Source organism: Ptychodera flava, chromosome 17, assembly GCF_041260155.1.
Source record: "Ptychodera flava strain L36383 chromosome 17, AS_Pfla_20210202, whole genome shotgun sequence".
Lineage (NCBI taxonomy): Eukaryota > Metazoa > Hemichordata > Enteropneusta > Ptychoderidae > Ptychodera > Ptychodera flava.
The window spans coordinates 27,842,332-27,862,709 of record NC_091944.1 but is presented as its reverse complement, the minus strand read 5'-3'; the positions used below and the strand labels follow the sequence as shown (position 1 = coordinate 27,862,709).

The window sequence follows — 20,378 nt, the reverse complement described above, 5'->3', positions numbered from 1 at the left end:
CCCTGACTTTTATTCTGGATTTCGAAAGGGAATGGCTTAAAATTATCTCATAGAAAGTTTTAGCAAAGAAATGTGTATAGTCGGAGAAGTCCCTGATCAAGGTGCTAAAGATGTGCATATATAACGATATGCCTTAACAACCAACACCATCCAAACTTCATCAAAACTTTGGTTAGAACCTACTGAAGAACCGTACCATTCCGTATGACACAAGGACGAGTGCCAATACGATACCAATGTTTCTGATCATGGTATATCGCCTGGTGTTTGTTTTGGGCAAAGAAGAAAGCTCAAAATGTAACGAAGGATGCGTGTACAACAGAAAATACCGTAATGTTTGATTTAGGTGATTAGTTACATCGCAGTTGTGCCCTATCTCTGTTTATGTTTGCATGTTAACATAAATTTCCGTATCTGCATATCGGAGCACGAAAGAACGCGAACCATCATAAGTAAACTTGGGAAAGGAGACAGAGTAGGTTATTTGGTCAGTTTTCGTGCATACTAAGTCAAGTAACTCCGCAGAGAGACTTAGAATATAGCCGCTCTCTGAACCATCCAATCATCCGACAAAATTACAAAGAAGTCGGGGGATTGCTAGACTAGCCCCAGGTAGCAGTTACAGGCTGTGGGCCAAGGCGTTCACCCAACGATCTACGCAACAGCCTACCAAGTGCCTTTAGTTTTTGGAAATTGTCACTGTTGAATCAAGATCACGCGAGTGAAATTTGATTTTTAAAGCAATATTTTTAAGCAAATTTAGTCGCAAGATGCCGGTTTAATCGCCTCTGTCATTAAAAAATGAAATACATTGATTTACAACGAAATTTGGAAAAATGAATATTTGTTTATTTGTTCGGAACACAGTGTAGGCTAGCTAGGCGCACTACCGGGCTAAGAGTGGATACAGTAGTAGGTACCGTACAATAAATTATTCCACACGAAGATTTGATGGAAACGTTTACCGATAAACTTCTAGCCGTCGCTACGTATGCTGCAGCTCTGCAGAAATGCTTCAACACTGAGGGTAGCCATGTAAACTGAAAACATGATCGCGATAGACAGTTTTTGTTTACAACCTCGATTTCAAAATTGATGTCACATATATCATAATCATGATCGTGCGAATCGAACGCGCCCCTGGTCTTAACATACCAGTAGATAAAGGGCTTTCCCTGGCGTCAAGGTATGTTATCAAGGGGTGACGTTATGTGTTTTGTTTTTTTGGTTTTTTTTGTGCGAATCGAGATGTTCTCGGGTTCACTGTCGGCAATCGCGATCGTATTGGCAAACGATCTAGCATAGAGTACCTCCCCACTACACTGTTCGTGTTTGATACTGCTCAACGACAATTTAGGCCTCTCGACAAAGACTGACGTTCGCATGTTCACTTCACTCACTTCTGGCAACTGACAAAAGTGGAATTCGCGTCATTACATAGATGACCTTCATAGCCAGAATCAGGTGCAATTGTTTCGTAGATGTTGACCACGACAGACCTACTGTGAACAGTTGCTTATGGTCACATAACACTTAACACACTATGAACTTCGACGGGATTTTAGCTGCTGTTGGCGAATTTGGACGCTACCAGAAAATTCTGATCTTTCTGCTGTGGCTTTCGAGTATACCAGATCCTTGGTGTAGTCTGTCAAACACATTTTTTAGTGCGTCCACAGACCACTATTGTCGGGTGTTCGCCAACCAAACCTATCAACAAGACTCGCCATTGAAGAACTGTACAATTCCGTATGACGCAAGCAACGGCTGGGACCAGTGCCATAGATACGATATCAATGTTTCTGATGGTATATCGCCTGATGTTTGTTTTCCTCGAGATAGCAAGATCAAATGCGACAGCGGCTGGGTTTACGACAGATCTACGTATGAAAACACCGTAGTATTTGACGTAAGTGATAGTCAGCGCAGGCGTATGTAGCCAATAGCACTTATGTGTTTGTCAGGAGTGTTCGGCTGATGACTTCCCCGCCCCTACATAACGGTGTATATACATATAGCCAACGGCCACAGTCGGTGTCGCTTGCAGTTAGGCAGCCTTCTGCACACAGGCGACCCATTAAGTATTACTGAGTTTTTCAGTTTTCTCTACTATTTTCTCTTCTTTCTTCATGCTCTGAATGATCGGAATAAATAAAATAAATGGTTTATATAACCTAACCTAGCCTCTGTGACTCTTTATTTATTTTACACTCCATTACAAGGACGTATATCTCTCATACACACATGTTGTGATTAATTAGTCAACACAACTAATTGTGCTAATCCGTGGACTTATCAGGGATTTTACGGGTTAGTCAACATCGCGAAAGATAGGAATGGTTACTATTTCATTAACATCACTATCTTTCCGATGTTGACTAACCTCTGATAAGTCCACGGATTAGCATAATTAGTTGTGTTGACGAATTAATCACAACATGTGTGTATGAGAGATATACGTCCTTGTAATGGAGTGTAAATTAAATAAAGAGTCACAGAGGCTAGGTTAGGTTATATAACCATTTATTTTATTTACTCCGATCATTCAGAGCATGAAGAAAGAAAGAAAATGATAGAGAAAACTGTGAAAACTCAGTAATACTTAATGGGTCGCCTGTGTTCTGCATTAGAGGGGATGGGCCGAGGGAATTGTGGAGGGTCACTTTTTATTAACCTGAGGTCACTTTTAATAAACCTATCTTGCGGGGAGGGTCACTTTTGACAGACGTTGATTTTACAGCCTACCTAAATGAACAGATGTTGTTAGTTTTATATTTGGAAAAAATATTCATAGTTTTCTCATAGACTACCATGTATAGTGAATCAACATTTTCGGTGAAATTCCAAAATCAAATTTCTTGTACACATATGCACTTGTAACCAACCTATTCTAATCAAGTACATTTATATCAATTATCAAATGTCCATAAATGCACAGATATTGTTAGTTTTATATTTGAAAAAAATGTTCATAGTTCTCTCATAGACTACAATGTATAGTGAATCAACATTTTCGATGAAATCCGAAAATCTAATTTCTTGTACACACATGCACTTTTTACTTCCCACTTCAAGCAAAGTAAATTTATATATATTTTAAAACATGTATAAATGTACAAATATAACTTGTTTTGTGGGAGAATATTGTCAAAAGTTTGTCTAATAGACTCTCATGTGTTAAAATTTGATATTTTGGGCGGAGCACTAAGTTTATATCAGCCACATCTTGCCTCCGTATAGTTGCGCAAAATATGGTCACACTCCCGCAAAGGCATGCATGAAATATCACGACCCTTCAAAAATACTTGCGTGATAAATTTCGACCGTCCTTTCCCTGTAATTTCTGTCCCTTACTTATATAACAAGTACAGCCTCACATAACAATAAAACCAATTGTTATGTAAATTATCTTATGATGTTTCAGAAATTCCTGGGGAGAATACTGCAGTGGTTGGGGGGGGGTCAAGTTTTAGAATATTGAACAGGCAGGACAGGGGAAGGTCACATTTTAGACACCAGTATAGGGGGAGGGGATCATTTTAAATTACAGGTGTGTACTGAATTCCCCCTGCCTACCCCCTGTAATTACTTAGGGCTCCCTTAGGTGCAATGCGGACGACTTCGCAGGCTGTAACCCGGGCTGTATGCCACACACAAAAACAAGCATGCTAGTCAAACACACCTGATACAAACGTTGGACCATAGAGGCTAAAAAGGAGACGAGACCGCTCTTTGTCTAGAGGCACGTACATTCTCGTATGTCCTGCACTATACACATTCCAGGAACACATAGACGTGCAGGTTTAGGGCAGCCTCAATCTGATTTAGATAGAGCTTGCGATGTTTCTGCCTTTGTTTGTTCTTTGTCATGCGCGTTAATTGATAGTCGCCTCAATAACTGTCATAAAATATCCCATTTAAATCTGGCACCTTGTGAGGGAGCGTTCAGTTATTACGGCCGGGGGTAGGCCGGCAAAATCCAGGGGTCACCTTAAATTTGAAAACTGCAAAGGGGGGGGGGGTCATGTATTTTTCAAACAGCTCAGAGGGGTTCACTTATAGTGGATTTCAAAATAGCTTGGAAGTACAAGGTGCCTGGGTGATAAGAAAAATGTTTCGGGCGATAAAAAAACCCCGCCAACTGCGTTCATTTCAAACACTCTGTTTCGATAGATTTTGCAACACTTTACCCACTTGGCGTTCACTCTGCCACGCCAGTCTACATAGTCTGTGAAAGTTGCAGCGCGTGCACTGAAAACCTTACCCGTACACTTCACTGACGTTTACAACAAAACATATCACGTTTATTTCATATTCGGACACTGAAGAGTTGTTTCGTTTTAGAACCTGGCGTGGCAATATAAATGCCTATACACATGCACATGCAATTATCTGAAAATGTCGGAATACTAAGTTGACGCGATAAAGAATGCGGAACGGTGAATAAACTATACTGATTTTCATGTTTCATTGGGCGAATAGAGAAAACCAGTTTAGAGTTTGTCTTTGAAGTAAACGATTTTGAAATCTAGAAAACGATCGCTAACATTCATCTAAATATGAAAATATCAGAATTGGTGAACAATATAAAACTCGGAGATAAACACCAATCTGTGATCTACAGAATTCGAAAACGCACCCGTCCGTGAGCTGTAGGCCTACATGAGTATACTCACTTCCGTCGGTGGGCGAAGGGGCTGCCGCCATAGCAACACGTTGGGTATGGTAGAAGGGGCATCGTTTTAGGCGGTAGAGTTGGATATTTACGTGCGAATATGATTGACTACTAGTGTTAGCACTCCTGGTTGCTGTACTACGGCCATTACATAGTACAGAGAAAACTCCGCCCGTAAAACATTTGGGTCAGGATATTCATTACGTTGTTGAATGCTGACACTGCTAGTAATGGTCTTCCGTTAGTGAGAACAGTAAACGACGTGCAGTGTTCAAGTTTTGCAAAATCTATCAAAGGAGAGGGATTGTACTGAATGCAGTAAGCGTTATTTTCATCGCCTGAAACGTTTTTCTTATCACCTAAGCAATTTGTGGATTTCAAAAAATAGCTTGGAATTTTAACTTGCGTTGGTTTTTCTGTCAAAGAAGCGATGATTAATGGCCATATTTCACTTTCATCGTCAAGGTTGTCGGGGACTTTACCAATCCTAGTACTTGCGCAGGATTTCTGTGTCCGCATTGACAATCACCTGTCTTACACGGCCGTATTTTAAATATTTTTCTGGGTCGCTGTTGATCAAGTGTGACGATATTTTGCTTTCGAAACAGTTTCTCATTGACTCTGCTGTCTTCTCTTTCACTTCCAGTTCCGTTTGTAAACATTTCAGTTCACCTTCAGCTTTTTGCTTCAGCTGTGCTAGACTTGAAAGCTCCCTTTTGCTGTCCGCATGGAGATCAATTTCGCCACAAACTACTACACTGTCACATGGCGATTTTTTCGGTCACTTCCCCTTTGTATGACCCGCTCTCATATGACAGTTATGGCACAGTTTCAACGTTGTATCCTTAAAGACATCAGGAATAAACAATTTTTCCTTGGCACGGTATTTATCGCTCAAAGCTTTTACTGCTCTTGCTTTTTCTTCTACCTGAAGTCTTTTCCTTCGCAGGTCCAGATCGATTGGACTTTGATACACCTTTGGACGTTTGTTTTCAGGCTGACTCAGGTCACCCGTACCAGCGCTGTATGTCAGCTAGAATACGTCTGGTCGGAGTGACACTACTTACGTCTTCAGTCAAAGAGTCTGCCGTAGAATTCTTTTGTCTTGCAAGTCTTACCGCGGGTGATGTTCCCTCTTCAACCCGTACATTGATGGTGGGGACGTTACCATGTCGAGAACAGGAACAATGACGCAGAAAACGATGGAAGCTTCGATTACACAAATCGACAAAGGTACCTTCGATATCCTTGTAGCTAATGCGCAGAATAGAAAGTCGGGTTAGATACGGTACCTCCTGCTCGATAAACTTGGTGAAACCAATATAGTCCATTTCATGCAAATCGTTGTGTTACTGTACATCGTTCCTTGTTGTAATAATCATAGTGAATCTTTACATCTACAAGCTCAAATGGTGATGAGCTCGACACTTTTGATAGCGCCATTGCGAAGCGTCGGAAGGGAGTACTGATATTTTTCCCGCCTCGCAGCAGTGCGCAATTTGCCAAATTTGCAACATTTGCCATGCCAATTTATTTTGTATATCGGTGGGGTTGCGTCTCATACGTGAACTGGTCTATACAAATGATGCTTTGGCAAGTTTGTTCCATTTCGAATTTCTAAATATTGTAAAAGTCTGGCGGATCACTCCTCCAAGGAATATCGTGTAACTTTTATTTTAATGCGAAACTCCGTTAATCTCAGAACTCTGTCGATTTGGGCTTCCACCCTTTTTTTTCATAATCGTCCGTTCAAGATAAACTCACCCGCCAAATCCCATGAGACATGCAACGTCCTTTGTATAAAATAACCAAACATACAATTCCAAAATAAAATTGTCAGTCCATCAGTAAACATGGAAGCCACAAGAGTGAACAGAGCAGGTAGAGAGTGGGAAATTGGGAAAGCCCTTAGTAAAGATCTAAGAAGACTGATAATTTTAGAACTCGTGGAAAGTGGAGCGAATGAAGAAAACAGAAATATTCCTCGTGGCCTAATATCAAATATTGCTCGAAAGTTTCGTGTTTCGCCCTCTTCAGTAACAAACGTATGGATTAGGTACTGCGAAAGTTTGTCGACCGACAGGAGAAAGGGAGCCGTCGGTCGGCAACGGAAACTTACCACCGAATGAAGAAATATACATTGAGTATTTGAAGCGAGAAACACCGTCAATCTCACATGAAGAAGTTCAGCAGAAACTGACTGAATTTTCGCAAGCAGAGGTTTCATTATCAACTATCTGTCGGACGGTCAGAAATCGTTTATCAGAACGTAAATGGACTTGGAAGAAGATGACAAGAGTTGCTACAGAACGTCTCACTGAACGAAATATAGTGTACACCCAAATGTACATTAATGCTCTGTACCAAGTCGACGCGTTTCGCGTCAAATTTATGGACGAAAGCGGCTTCAGCTTTCCAAGTGTGAACAACAGGAATTACGGGCATGCCCCTCGTGGAAGCCCAGCAGTTCAAGTTCAGCGGTATGCGAAAGAGCCGAATTATACTCTAAATTTGCTCGTTAGCGCACATGGTATATGCCATGCCAATGTTGTCCATGGCCCGTCAAATACTGATACATATTTTCAATTTTTTAACGAAGCAGCAAACACCGTCATGGAAGATGGGTCTCCAGGGTTGGTTGCAGGTGATATTGTTGTCGTTGACAATTGCCCTGTGCATCATAATAACGGCGGTCGGATTCTATCTGAATTCTTAGACAATATGGGTGTAGAGTATATTTTTACACCAACTTATTCTCCGGATTTCAATGCGGCAGAATATGTATTTGAACATCTCAAGATTATTTTCAAGCAGCCTCTATACAGAAGTCTTGCGGAGGAAAACAAAGCTTATCCGATCTTGAGAGCTACCGATGCTGTTACTGCTGCTCAGTGTTATGGATTTTACAGGCAACTTGGCTATCTCAACGCTTGAAAATTTAACCATATGCATTGATCATGATGCTGTCTGTTGAGGACAACAGAGTGCCTTTGGTTTTCAGTCTTTATAAAACCAAAATGCCAGTTGTTTTGTAATTCAAGAATCAAAAGAATGTATATCTGAGTTTCAAGATTGACTGAATCATGAACATTTTCAAATATATTGTGATTTTCTGTCTAGAATATCTTTAAGAATATGTTACAGATCTGTGAATACATGAAATTCGTGATGTTGCTTGCTTATTCTTATATTGCGCTTATTACATTTCCCGTTGATGAAACTGCATAGAACGCTAAGGACAGTTCGGTGTAGAGTGTACAACGTTGATGTTCCCGTCACTGAACGTGTTCCGTAAATGAGAACAGGAAACGTCGTATTGGGTTAAATTTTTGCAAAATCTAACAAAGGGAAAGTTTTTATAATGAATGCAGTCGGCCGGCGCTGTTTTTATCGCCTGACACGTTTTTCTTATCACCTACGCAAGTTAAAATTCCAAGCTATTTTGAAATCCACAACTTGCTTAGGTGATAAGAAAAACGTTTCAGGCGATGAAAATAACGCTTACTGCATTCAGTACAATCCCTCTCCTTTGATAGATTTTGCAAAACTTGAACACTGCACGTCGTTTACTGTTCTCACTAACGGAAGACCATTACTAGCAGTGTCAGCATTAAGACCATTACTAGCAGTGTCAGCATTCAACAACGTAATGAATATCCTGACCCAAATGTTTTACGGGCGGAGTTTTCTCTGTACTATGTAATGGCCGTAGTACAGCAACCAGGAGTGCTAACACTAGTAGTCAATCATATTCGCACGTAAATAACCAACTCTACCGCCTAAAACGATGCCCCTTCTACCATACCCAACGTGTTGCTATGGCGGCAGCCCCTTCGCCCACCGACGGAAGTGAGTATACTCATGTAGGCCTACAGCTCACGGACGGGTGCGTTTTCGAATTCTGTGGATCACAGATTGGTGTTTATCTCCGAGTTTTATATTGTTCACCAATTCCGATATTTTCATATTTAGATGAATGTTAGCGATCGTTTTCTAGATTTCAAAATCGTTTACTTCAAAGACAAACTCTAAACTGGTTTTCTCTATTCGCCCAATGAAACATGAAAATTAGTATAGTTTATTCACCGTTCTGCATTCTTTATCGCGTCAACTTAGTATTCCGACATTTTCAGATAATTGCATGTGCATGTGTATAGGCATTTATATTGCCACGCCAGGTTCTAAAACGAAACAACTCTTCAGTGTCCGAATATGAAATAAACGTGATATGTTTTGTTGTAAACGTCAGTGAAGTGTACGGGTAAGGTTTTCAGTGCACGCTCTGCAACTTTCACAGACTATGTAGACTGGCGTGGCAGATTGAACGCGGGTGTCTGTAAATGTGGTAACTAGCCATAACGATCAGTAACGGACCAGAAACGAGCAGTAACGAGCAATAACGACCTAGAACTAGACAGAACGAGCCAATAACGATCCGTAACGAGCCAAAAAAATTTGATCTGACCCTAAGTTAAACTACAAGTGCAGTTCCCGCCAAGCTTAGAAATCACGCCCTCTATGACGTTTGGTATTGCAAAAAATTGTGCAAACAGTGCTCATACAGTAAGCAGTAACGAGCTAGAAATAGAAAGTACGAGCCAATAACGAGCAATAAAGAGCAAAATAAAAATGATCTGTCCATAAATTGAACTACAACTGCACTTCCCGCCTGTCCTTGAAATCCCGCCCTCTACGACATGCTTTGTACAATATCGAAACCTCTGCAGCAGTGCTCAGTAAACACGTGGCGTACGAGTGAAGCCTGATAAACATTTTTCAAATAAAAAGAAAAAATTCACATTTATTTATGTATTGTTGATATAAAAAAGACAGAAAGTCAATTCCCAGAGAGCTCATAAACTTGAGCGCGCGTAGTATCCGTTTTGCATTCATGAAACCACATTTGCCTGAACTCTGACCCTTGCCGGTGATCATGGTAAGGGACTGGAGAGAGATTATGAGGGGAGGGCCCCATTTTAAAAATTAAATCCGGAGTCTGTTGGGCAAACCATTGATAAATTCCCCAACAAAACAAGCGATATCCCTACATTTATATATGTTTGATAGCTGATATATGTATTTTATAGAAATTTGGAGGTAAGAAGTGCATGTGTGTGCATGAAATATGATTTGTCTCTAATTTTACTCAAGCTGTTGAGCTACTATATGGCAATCTATGAGAAAAGCATGGACTTTTTTGCGATACAATACTGACTATGTTTTTGCATTTGTAAATGTTTGTCAAATAACATGTGGTGTCCAGAAGTGATGATGTAAGATTTAAAAATTGATATGTGAATTTCGGGCGAAAATTACAACCTTACTTCACATGGTAATCCAGGGACAAACTATAAACAATTTTTCCCTTACAAAACCACAGGGGGAAAAATCAGTCCCCTGGGGTGGGGAGGGAGGGTTTTTGTGCAACTGTTTACTTTATTTGATTTTATTTTGATTATTTTCAAAGGATAAAGCTATTCTTTAAAAGGTTCACGGTCTTTTTTTTTGAGCACGTAAATTGATGTGCGTCACTACTTTTCATGGAAACACGTTTGATGTTCACAATTCACTATTTTCCCTCAGCCTCATGTTAAAAAACATCAGCCCTCCCGTCTTATAATTTCTTTTCTGTCCCTTAGCATGAGTAATCCATTGGGGAAAAGAACTTTTTTTGGGGGGGCTCTTTATTGCCCCTTATTGGCTCGTTCAATCTTGTTCTGGCCCCTTATTCTCGTTATTGCTCGTTACTGCTTGTTTCCTGTCGTTATTGACTGTTATAGCTACGCTGCAGCTCATTACTAGTAACGAGCCGCACAATTTCCAAACATGCCGTAGAGGGCGGGAATTCCAGGATTGGCGGGAACAGCCCTTGCAGATTAATGTATGGACAGATCATATTTGTTTGGCTCCTTATGACTCGTTATTGGCTCGTTCTGTCTAGTTCTAGGTCGTTATTGCTCGTTACTGCTCGTTTCTGGTCGTTACTGGTCGTTATGGCTAGTTACCACATTTACAGACACCCGAGTGAACGCCAAGTGGGTAAACTGTTGCAAAATCTATCGAAACAGAGTGTTTGAAATGAACGCAGTTGGCGGGGTTTTTTATCGCCTGAAACGTTTTTCTTATCACCCAGGCACCCTGTACTTCCAAGCTATTTTGAAATCAACTATGAAGATACTCTAGACAGAAAATCACAATATATTTGAAAATGTTCATGATTCAGTCAATCTTGAAACTCAGATATACATTCTTTTGATTCTTGAATTACAAAACAACTGGCATTTTGGTTTTATAAAGACTGAAAACCAAAGGCACTCTGTTGTCCTCAACAGACAGCATCATATCAATGCATATGGTTAAATTTTCAAGCGTTGAGATAGCCAAGTTGCCTGTAAAATCCATAACACTGAGCAGCAGTAACAGCTTCGGTAGCTCTCAAGATCGGATAAGCTTTGTTTTCCTCCGCAAGACTTCTGTATAGAGGCTGCTTGAAAATAATCTTGAGATGTTCAAATACATATTCTGCCGCATTGAAATCCGGAGAATAAGTTGGTGTAAAAATATACTCTACACCCATATTGTCTAAGAATTCAGATAGAATCCGACCGCCGTTATTATGATGCACAGGACAATTGTCAACGACAACATATCACCTGCAACCAACCCTGGAGACCCATCTTCCATGACGGTGTTTGCTGCTTCGTTAAAAAATTGAAAATATGTATCAGTAATTGACGGGCCATGGACAACATTGGCATGACATGTACCATGTGCGCTAACGAGCAAATTTAGAGTATAATTCGGCTCTTTCGCATACCGCTGAACTTGAACTGCTGGGCTTCCACGAGGGGCATGCCCGTAATTCCTGTTGTTCACACTTGGAAAGCTGAAGCCGCTTTCGTCCATAAAATTGACGCGAAACGCGTCGACTTGGTACAGAGCATTAATGTACATTTGGGTGTACACTATATTTCGTTCAGTGAGACGTTCTGTAGCAACTCTTGTCATCTTCTTCCAAGTCCATTTACGTTCTGATAAACGATTTCTGACCGTCCGACAGATAGTTGATAATGAAACCTTTGCTTGCGAAATTCAGTCAGTTTCTGCTGAACTTCTTCATGTGAGATTGACGGTGTTTCTCGCTTCAAATACTCAATGTATATTTCTTCATTCGGTGGTAAGTTTCCGTTGCCGACCGACGGCTCCCTTTCTCCTGTCGGTCGACAAACTTTCGCAGTACCTAATCCATACGTTTGTTACTGAAGAGGGCGAAACACGAAACTTTCGAGCAATATTTGATATTAGGCCACGAGGAATATTTCTGTTTTCTTCATTCGCTCCACTTTCCACGAGTTCTAAAATTCTCAGTCTTCTTAGATCTTTACTAAGGGCTTTCCCAATTTCCCACTCTCTACCTGCTCTGTTCACTCTTGTGGGTTCCATGTTTACTGATGGACTGACAATTTTATTTTGGAATTGTATGTTTGGTTATTTTATACAAAGGACGTTGCATGTCTCATGGGATTTGGCGGGTGAGTTTATCTTGAACGGACGATTATGAAAAAAGGGGTGGAAGCCCAAATCGACAGAGTTCTGAGATTAACGGACTTTCGCATTAAAATAAAAGTTACACGATATTCCTTGGAGGAGTGATCCGCCAGACTTTTACAATATTTAGAAATTTGAAATGGAACAAACTTGCCAAAGCATCATTTGTATAGACCAGTTCACGTATGAGACGCAACCCCACCGATATACAAAATAAATTGGCATGGCAAATGTTGCAAATTTGGCAAATTGCGCACTGCTGCGAGGCGGGAAAAATATCAGTACTCCCTTCCGACGCTTCGCAATGGCGCTATCAAAAGTGTAGAAACTCATCACCATTTGAGCTTGTAGATATAAAGATTCACTATGATTATTACAACAAGGAATGATGTACATGCAGTAACAGAGATTCGGTACAACGATTTGCATGAAATGGACTATATTGGTTTCACCAAGTTTATCCAGCAGGAGGTACCGTATCTAACCCGACTTTCTGTTCTGCGCATTAGCTACAAGGATATCGAAGGTACCTTTGTCGATTTGTGTAATCGAAGCTTCCATCGTTTTCTGCGTCATTGTTCCTGTTCTCGACATGGTAACGTCCCCACCATCAATGTACGGGTTGAAGAGGGAACATCACCCGCGGTAAGACTTGCAAGACAAAAGAATTCTACGGCAGACTCTTTGACTGAAGACGTAAGTAGTGTCACTCCGACCAGACGTATTCTAGCTGACATACAGCGCTGGTACGGGTGACCTGAGTCAGCCTGAAAACAAACGTCCAAAGGTGTATCAAAGTCCAATCGATCTGGACCTGCGAAGGAAAAGACTTCAGGTAGAAGAAAAAGCAAGAGCAGTAAAAGCTTTGAGCGATAAATACCGTGCCAAGGAAAAATTGTTTATTCCTGATGTTTTTAAGGATACAACGTTGAAACTGTGCCATAACTGTCATATGAGAGCGGGTCACACAAAGGCGAAGTGTCCGAAAAAATCGCCATGTGACAGTGTAGTAGTTTGTGGCGAAATTGATCTCCATGCGGACAGCAAAAGGGAGCTTTCAAGTCTAGCACAGCTGAAGCAAAAAGCTGAAGGTGAACTGAAATGTTTACAAACGGAACTGGAAGTGAAAGAGAAGACAGCAGAGTCAATGAGAAACTGTTTCGAAAGCAAAATATCGTCACACTTGATCAACAGCGACCCAGAAAAATATCTAAAATACGGCCGTGTAAGACAGGTGATTGTCAATGCGGACACAGAAATCCTGCGCAAGTACTATAATGGTAAAGTCCCCGACAACCTTGACGATGAAAGTGAAATATGGCCATCAATCATCGCTTCTTTGACAGAAAAACGTGAAACACGTCGCGAGCAAAACACGCCGTATACTCGTAATCCAACTGAACGTCTGTTGAAACTGCATGGAGTCACTTTTCCCAACAAACCACGTGAAACTACACAGAGTGAGAATTCCACTAATGAATTGCCATTAGCAAGCAATGTCAGCAGTCAGCAACACAGTCAATATCCTGGCCAACCGTTTCCTGCACAGCACTACGGGCAGTGGTTTTCACCGTACTTCATGCCCGTAATGCAGCAACCAGGGAGTGCTAACACTGGTCACCTATCGTCGCAGCAGCCATATCCGTACGTAAATAGCCATCGATATCTTCAAAACGATGCCCCTCGTATACCGCAGGCGTTGCTGTCGCCGTCAAGTGCACCTCTATCGTCGACTGATATACAATGCAAGATCCGAGGTACATGAATATTCCACATTGATTAAGGGTCATTATCATAGAATTTAAATAGCGAAACAATGTAATCTGCATATTTGAATATCATTATACCTCGCATCTTGCACTAATAGTCGACTGATGAATATGAGTCATACGGACAATGAACCTTCACTTAGACCTCGTAATACGCCTCACGTCCAGCCTACAGTTAGCTTTGTCCTATTAGACTAAGTGAGTTTATGAATTCTGTTGATTACAGATTGGATACGATTACGACATTCATTTCTTAGTTGTCGAAAACTGTTTACTCCACATCTGTTTTGCATTTGCTGTCCGAAATATAGTAAACATGGTTTAGTCATCGTTCTATATCGCATTTTGGTAAGTTTTCAACTCAGTACTCCGAGGTTTGAGATATCTTCTAGTGCATGTGCATGAACATTAGTCTATTACCTTGCTTTGTTCAGAAACAAAACAGCTGTTCAGTGTTCAAACATGAAATAAAAATAATGTTTTGTTGTGAACGTTGGTGTATGGGTGAGTCTTTCAGCGGGAGCGCGGCAATTTGCTCTCACTGACGAGATTGACTGTGGCATAGTGAACGTCGTATTGAGTTAAATTGTTGCAAAATCTATCGAAAGACAGTGTTTATAATGAATGCAGTTGGCGTTTTTTATCATCGCCCGGAACGTTTTTCTTATCACCCGGGGACGTTGTAATTCCAAGCTATTTTGAAATCCACTGTAATTTTCATAAGTATCCGTCTCGTCAAAAAGCAGTTTCAGAGTTCAAAAATATTCTGAGGGATGGAAATGATTCACTGCATATTTTCATTCTCTGAAGTCAACTGTAAATCTGGACAAAAGTATAATTATCTGTCACATGAACATCTTGACTAGGCAACTCTGAGGCTTGTCTTATTGTAAATCGAGCTCACTGACGGCAATGAACAATTCCTATTACCTACATATTAGAGATATAGCAAGTTTTATCAGGGAAATTATGTAACAGTTACCTGTAGACTACTAGTACCATGAAGCTGGTGAAAATATACTTTATGGTGAAATTCCAATACCATAATTGTTGTTAACATCTGAACTTTAAAATACCCTTGAATCAAGTGCATTTGTATCAATTATCAAACACCTATAAAAGCACAAATTAATTTAGTCTAGCATTGTAAAAAAATTATTCATAGTTTTCTCACGGACTCCAATGTATAGTGAAGCAACATTTTGGTGAAATTCCAAAATCCAATTTCTTGCACACATATCAACCTTTAACCATCCTAGTCTAACTAAGTACTTTAAAATGAATTATCAAATGTCCATACATACACAGATTTAGATAGTTTTGAATTTGAAAAAAAAATATTCATAGTTTCCTCATAGACTACCATTTATGGTGAATCAGATTTCTTGCACACATATCCATTTGTAACCACTCCAGTCTGATCAAGTACAATAATATTAATTCGAGACTACATAAATACACAGATTTACCTGTTTTTGTATTCGAAAAAAGTCATTCACAGTTTCCTCATAGACTCCCACGTATAGTGGATGGACATTTTCAGTGAAATTTCAAAATCAGATTTCTAGTACACATAATATGCACCTTAACCATCATATTCCAATCAAGTATAATTAATTTTAATTATTCAACGTCTGTATATGCACAAGTATAGCAAGTTTCTCATTGGAAAAAAAATTATTCACAATTTTATCATAGACTCCCATGTATAGTGGATGAACATTTTTAGTGAAATTCTGAAGTCAATTTTTTTGTCCACATACCAGTTGTAACAACCCTATTCCAATTAAGTACTTTTATGTCAATTATCAAATATCTATAAATGCATAGATATAGTTTTGAATTCAAAAACTATTACAAAGTTTTCTCCTAGACTACCATGTATAGTGAATCAACATTATCAACAGCTCATTATCAATTAAATCCAAATATCAAAATTTTGTAAACCCACGCTTGCGAAAAAAATATTGCGTTCCACCTGTAATTTCTGTCCAATCCCTTTGAGGGGTAATTTCAAAATTATAGCAAGTCAGAAGGGGAGATTAGAACATGAACACCTTGTGAGATTGTAAGGAGGGTCATTTGAAAAAATCTGAGATTTTTTTGTATTTTACCACCCCACCCCTCCCGAGGTGTATATGTGTGCAGCTTTACTCGAGCAATGTAGGGGGTCATGAAATTTTTGTCATCTTAAAAGGGGGTCCATCAAATTTTCGGTGCTATAGGTAGGGGGGTTCACTTATTTTGACTGATGCGCAGGAAGAATTTGCCGGCCCACCCCCGGCCATAATAACTGAACGCTCCCTAAGAGCCAGTGTGTTGGTCTGTCTGGTGAGAGTCCCCAAGTGCAGTCTCTGTAAACGTGACTACTTGGTCTTCTTGAGGTGACTATCAGCCAACGAGAATAGCAAAGAACTAGCAAAGATTGAAATGTTATCTGCACAACTGAATTCGTCAGTCCACCGTTGGAGGTCATACAGTGACACCAAGCATTGCAATTACACTGGGTATAAATCTGCATCATTTGAAAGGGTATCTGGTAAAACATGTACATTTTCCATTTTTACCACTATTTTTCTAATATCAGATTTTACATGTATCATAGAACGAACCATTGCATCCATTTAAGGGTGCTAATAATGCAACTTTTTTCGAGTTCGAAGTTCGACCATTTTCCCGGGTTTAGCAAGACAGTCATACTTTTCTCTCCAAGCCATTCTTTTCCCTCTCGACCTTCATAGCGAATGATTTTTTTCAGAGAGGAGCATGGCTGCGGCTCCCCTCAAAAGATCTCAAATTCGACTCCATGGTAAGGACATTCACCGGCGCAGGCACTTCGAAAACAAAAATTCCACATCCAGTAATTTAGCGCGATATGACACTGAGAATTCAATAGTCGCTCTCCCCGACCTTGTGATCAACTAGACTTTGCATGCCGAGGCGCGGGTGATTTGCATATGGTGAAATCTTTTCCATCTTTTAGTTCAATTTGGTGTGTGACAAAGACTGGATGAAGGAGTTGTCCAAATCCATCGTCGGCGTTGGTCAGCTGGTTGGTAGTGTGGTTCTTGGACAACTAGCGGACATGTAAGTAGTACAGTGAAACAGACGGATGCAACAGAGTCCGCCGTGAGGGCGCTTTAGTGTTCTTCGGCATGAGACCTCGAAAAATGCCGGGACAGTTGTTCACAATTATTTTTCTTCCGAGTACATTTTTCAAGACAACATATAAAAAAAGTAACAAATTGTTGCTTATAACACTGCTCGCTAGTTAAGAAACACCAAAGACATAACTCTACGTGCAAAAGGATAAAAACAACGGAGATGCTGGAAATACAATCATCTATATATGCACGTTTTCTTGTATTGGCGACTTTTAAACGTACAACATCATCATCATCATCATCATCATCAAATCATCATCACACCATCATAACAATTATCACCATCGCTCAAAACTATCTATTTCAACAGTTTTGGAAGGAAGACCATCCTTATAGCTGGGGCGTTCTTCCTAGCCTTGACGGGTGTTGGTACGGCCTTCTCACCTTGGTTCCCAATGTTTGTGGTTGGACAGTTCCTTATATCGGCACTTGGTATGGGAATCAATCTCGTACTTTTTATTCTAGGTGAGTATTTCCACCCCTTTTCATGGCTAGACAAATCTTCGTGAATATTTTCTCAAAGGTAAGCGCTGCAGTAGACGGTGCATCGTCCGGTCCGCACGGCTTGGTAAGGCCGGCTTATTTATCCTCCATAACTTAGCTGTTTTTATGGAAAGTCACTGCCCAAGTGCAGTTTTTAAGAACGAGTTACATAAAATCGTGATTGGGTTTATCATCGTAAACAAGTAAATCACTAACAACAATTTCTACATTATTTCTCACCCGCTCACTTCACTTCTGCCAACAACACAGTCACGCGAACATGGAGAAATTGACGATGGTGTAAATGTTTTGTGTCCCCCTCCTGCTACCTACCGTCCACCAATACACCATAAAGGTTTAATAGCTGTAACTCTCCGACTTGTCAAGCACAAGAATCTGTGCCTGTCATTAACCATTTAAGCGCTAAAGTCAATTGTTGTTGCCTATATCGAAATATACACCAGTCAACTTTTTTTTAAAATTTTGATAAAATTATGATAAAAATCTGAAGCCAATAAAATGTGATGTTCATTTGGTCCAAAAGTGTCAAAAAATTACAGTAAAATTCAAAAAGTTGGTAAAATGTTGCACACTATAATTTTGGTGGGAAAATGGCATCGCTCAAAGGGTTAACATTATAATATGCGAGAAAACCTCACACCAAGTTGACTACACGATGAAATACTACACGATCCTCGTATCCGATAGGTACCGAGTATGTAGGTCCTACATATCGTGCGTCTACGGCGATGTTTTTTACGACTGGATCATCGGTCGGCTATGTAGCGTTGAGCGGGATTGCTTACGGATTGCAGGGAGACTGGAGACATCTTCAGCTCGTCACGGGATCAGTTTATTTTCTATTTCTTGCACACTGTTGGTAGGTGTTCTCTTGTTTTTAATGTAGGACCTTTCTTGACTCTGAATTTTGCGTCCAAATGACAGTGAGGAAAACTTTGACGCTAACGATGACGTTTGACATATTTCCTCTCGAGTCTGACGTAATTTTTGTCAAACCATTGTAAAGCGCCCCTTACTCAACACTCATTGATCTTCAGTGTCAATTGACCAATGGAAATGAAATGCTTTCCTCGAGCTCCTTCCATTGTGAACATTCACATTTCAGATTTGATGAAATATGCGCCATTGGCATTATTTCTCGCTGGATAATAAAGACCGAAAAATTAAATTATTCAAAGAATTCAAAATAACAACGTCGATTTCTTTTGCGATTTCTTTTGTCTTTCGTTTCCTCTGATTGACAAATCGCTATTACACGATTGGAACTGACGGAGAATTAGATCTAAATCGACGTTACTTCACTATTTAATTATCCAAAATTAGTTCCAATAGTGATTATAAATAATAGTGCGAATAGGGATGGTAAAACGTAAGTTCAGCAGCCCCGTCTCTAAACCAAATCTATTTTTTATATAACCTTGTTGTATAAATAACATTATACCACTCATGGTCATGTGACACATTGTTCTCACCGTACGTTTATTATTGCAACACCAATTGTTCTTATGCAAATAAGTAACCATTACGGTTCATTGATATGGAAATTAGTAAACCCTACAGTTCAATGAATAGACTTCATTATCATATGAATACAGAAGTAAGGTTTACTACTTTCCATATCAATGTACGCGTAAAGGTTTACTTATCTACATACAAAGGAAAATCAAACATCTGGCAGATTGTACACGTGGCAACTTTTAATGAACTAGCGAAATTACATTTCAATGACAACTTGTCACCGTGTAGCTGCAAAATTGTAGCGCTACGGTGAGGCGGTCGGTGATTTTTGGTTTTTGCGACTTCGCTCACCAGTAGCGCTACAAGGCCGATGGCCCTGGGGAGTATCATATAAGCGCGTCGTACTCGACCAGGCGTTTTGATGTGGAATGCAACATGTTTACTGCATTTGGTCGTACCGATTTATCACTACTGAAGACTAAAGAGTATACTTCACTAACTTTGTCATTTATGGGGTTTGGAATTTGTTCAAACACGACGATCGCGTTCTGAAAACATTGAGCGTGGGGCGTCGGTTTTTGTGGGAGCCGCCATTACCGGAAGTTGGTAATGACGGCTCCCAGAAATGTTTCGGAACGCGAAACCCCATAAATGACAAAGTTAGTGCAGTATACTGTTTAGTCTTCAGTAGTGATAAATTGGTACGACCAAATGCAGTAAATATGTTGCATTCCACATCAAAACGCCTGGTCGAGTACGACGCGCTTATATGATACTCCCCAGGGCCATCGGCCTTGTAGCGCTACTGGTGAGCGAAGTCGCAAAAACCAAAATCACCGACCGCCTCACCGTAGCGCTACAATTTTTGCAGCTAGTCACCGTGTTGATTTTGAATGAAATATGGCCTGATGAACTTGTGTACGAGGTTATTAAACGTAGTGGTATCTGACGAGCAGCACGGAGAAGGGTACTCTTCAACTTTCACATCAACTTTAGTCACAGGTTGTGGGGATTGTAAGCGTTAGACACGGTTTTCTGCAGGAAATTGCTGATACGCAGTGTACGTGCGAAATTCTTCATCAGGACGATGACCAGTGCATTCTTAAATAGTCGTTCATCGAAGCCCTTATTCATACAAAGAAGTCGCAGCAGCAACCTGAATTTAATGAAAATAATAATTGAAAAATATTGCCGTCGAAAAGGAATGGCATTTGAGTGGAAAGCAATGGAATCCGTTCAAAGGACAACACTCAGCGGGCG

The 20,378-nt window shown here is 40.2% G+C and overlaps 1 protein-coding gene across 1 annotated transcript in view; it reads left to right on the top strand.

Moving 5' to 3' along the window:
- The first annotated feature begins 369 nt into the window (after nucleotides 1-369).
- Nucleotides 370-20,378, top strand: part of LOC139115956 (organic cation transporter protein-like) — a 28,985-nt gene continuing 8,976 nt past the window's right edge. The window contains exons 1-4 of the mRNA XM_070678424.1: nucleotides 370-1,909; nucleotides 16,976-17,079; nucleotides 17,467-17,621; nucleotides 18,348-18,519. Coding sequence (XP_070534525.1) covers nucleotides 1,544-1,909; nucleotides 16,976-17,079; nucleotides 17,467-17,621; nucleotides 18,348-18,519 — 797 coding nt within the window. The 5' untranslated portion in view covers nucleotides 370-1,543. The remainder of the gene's footprint in view (nucleotides 1,910-16,975; nucleotides 17,080-17,466; nucleotides 17,622-18,347; nucleotides 18,520-20,378) is intronic.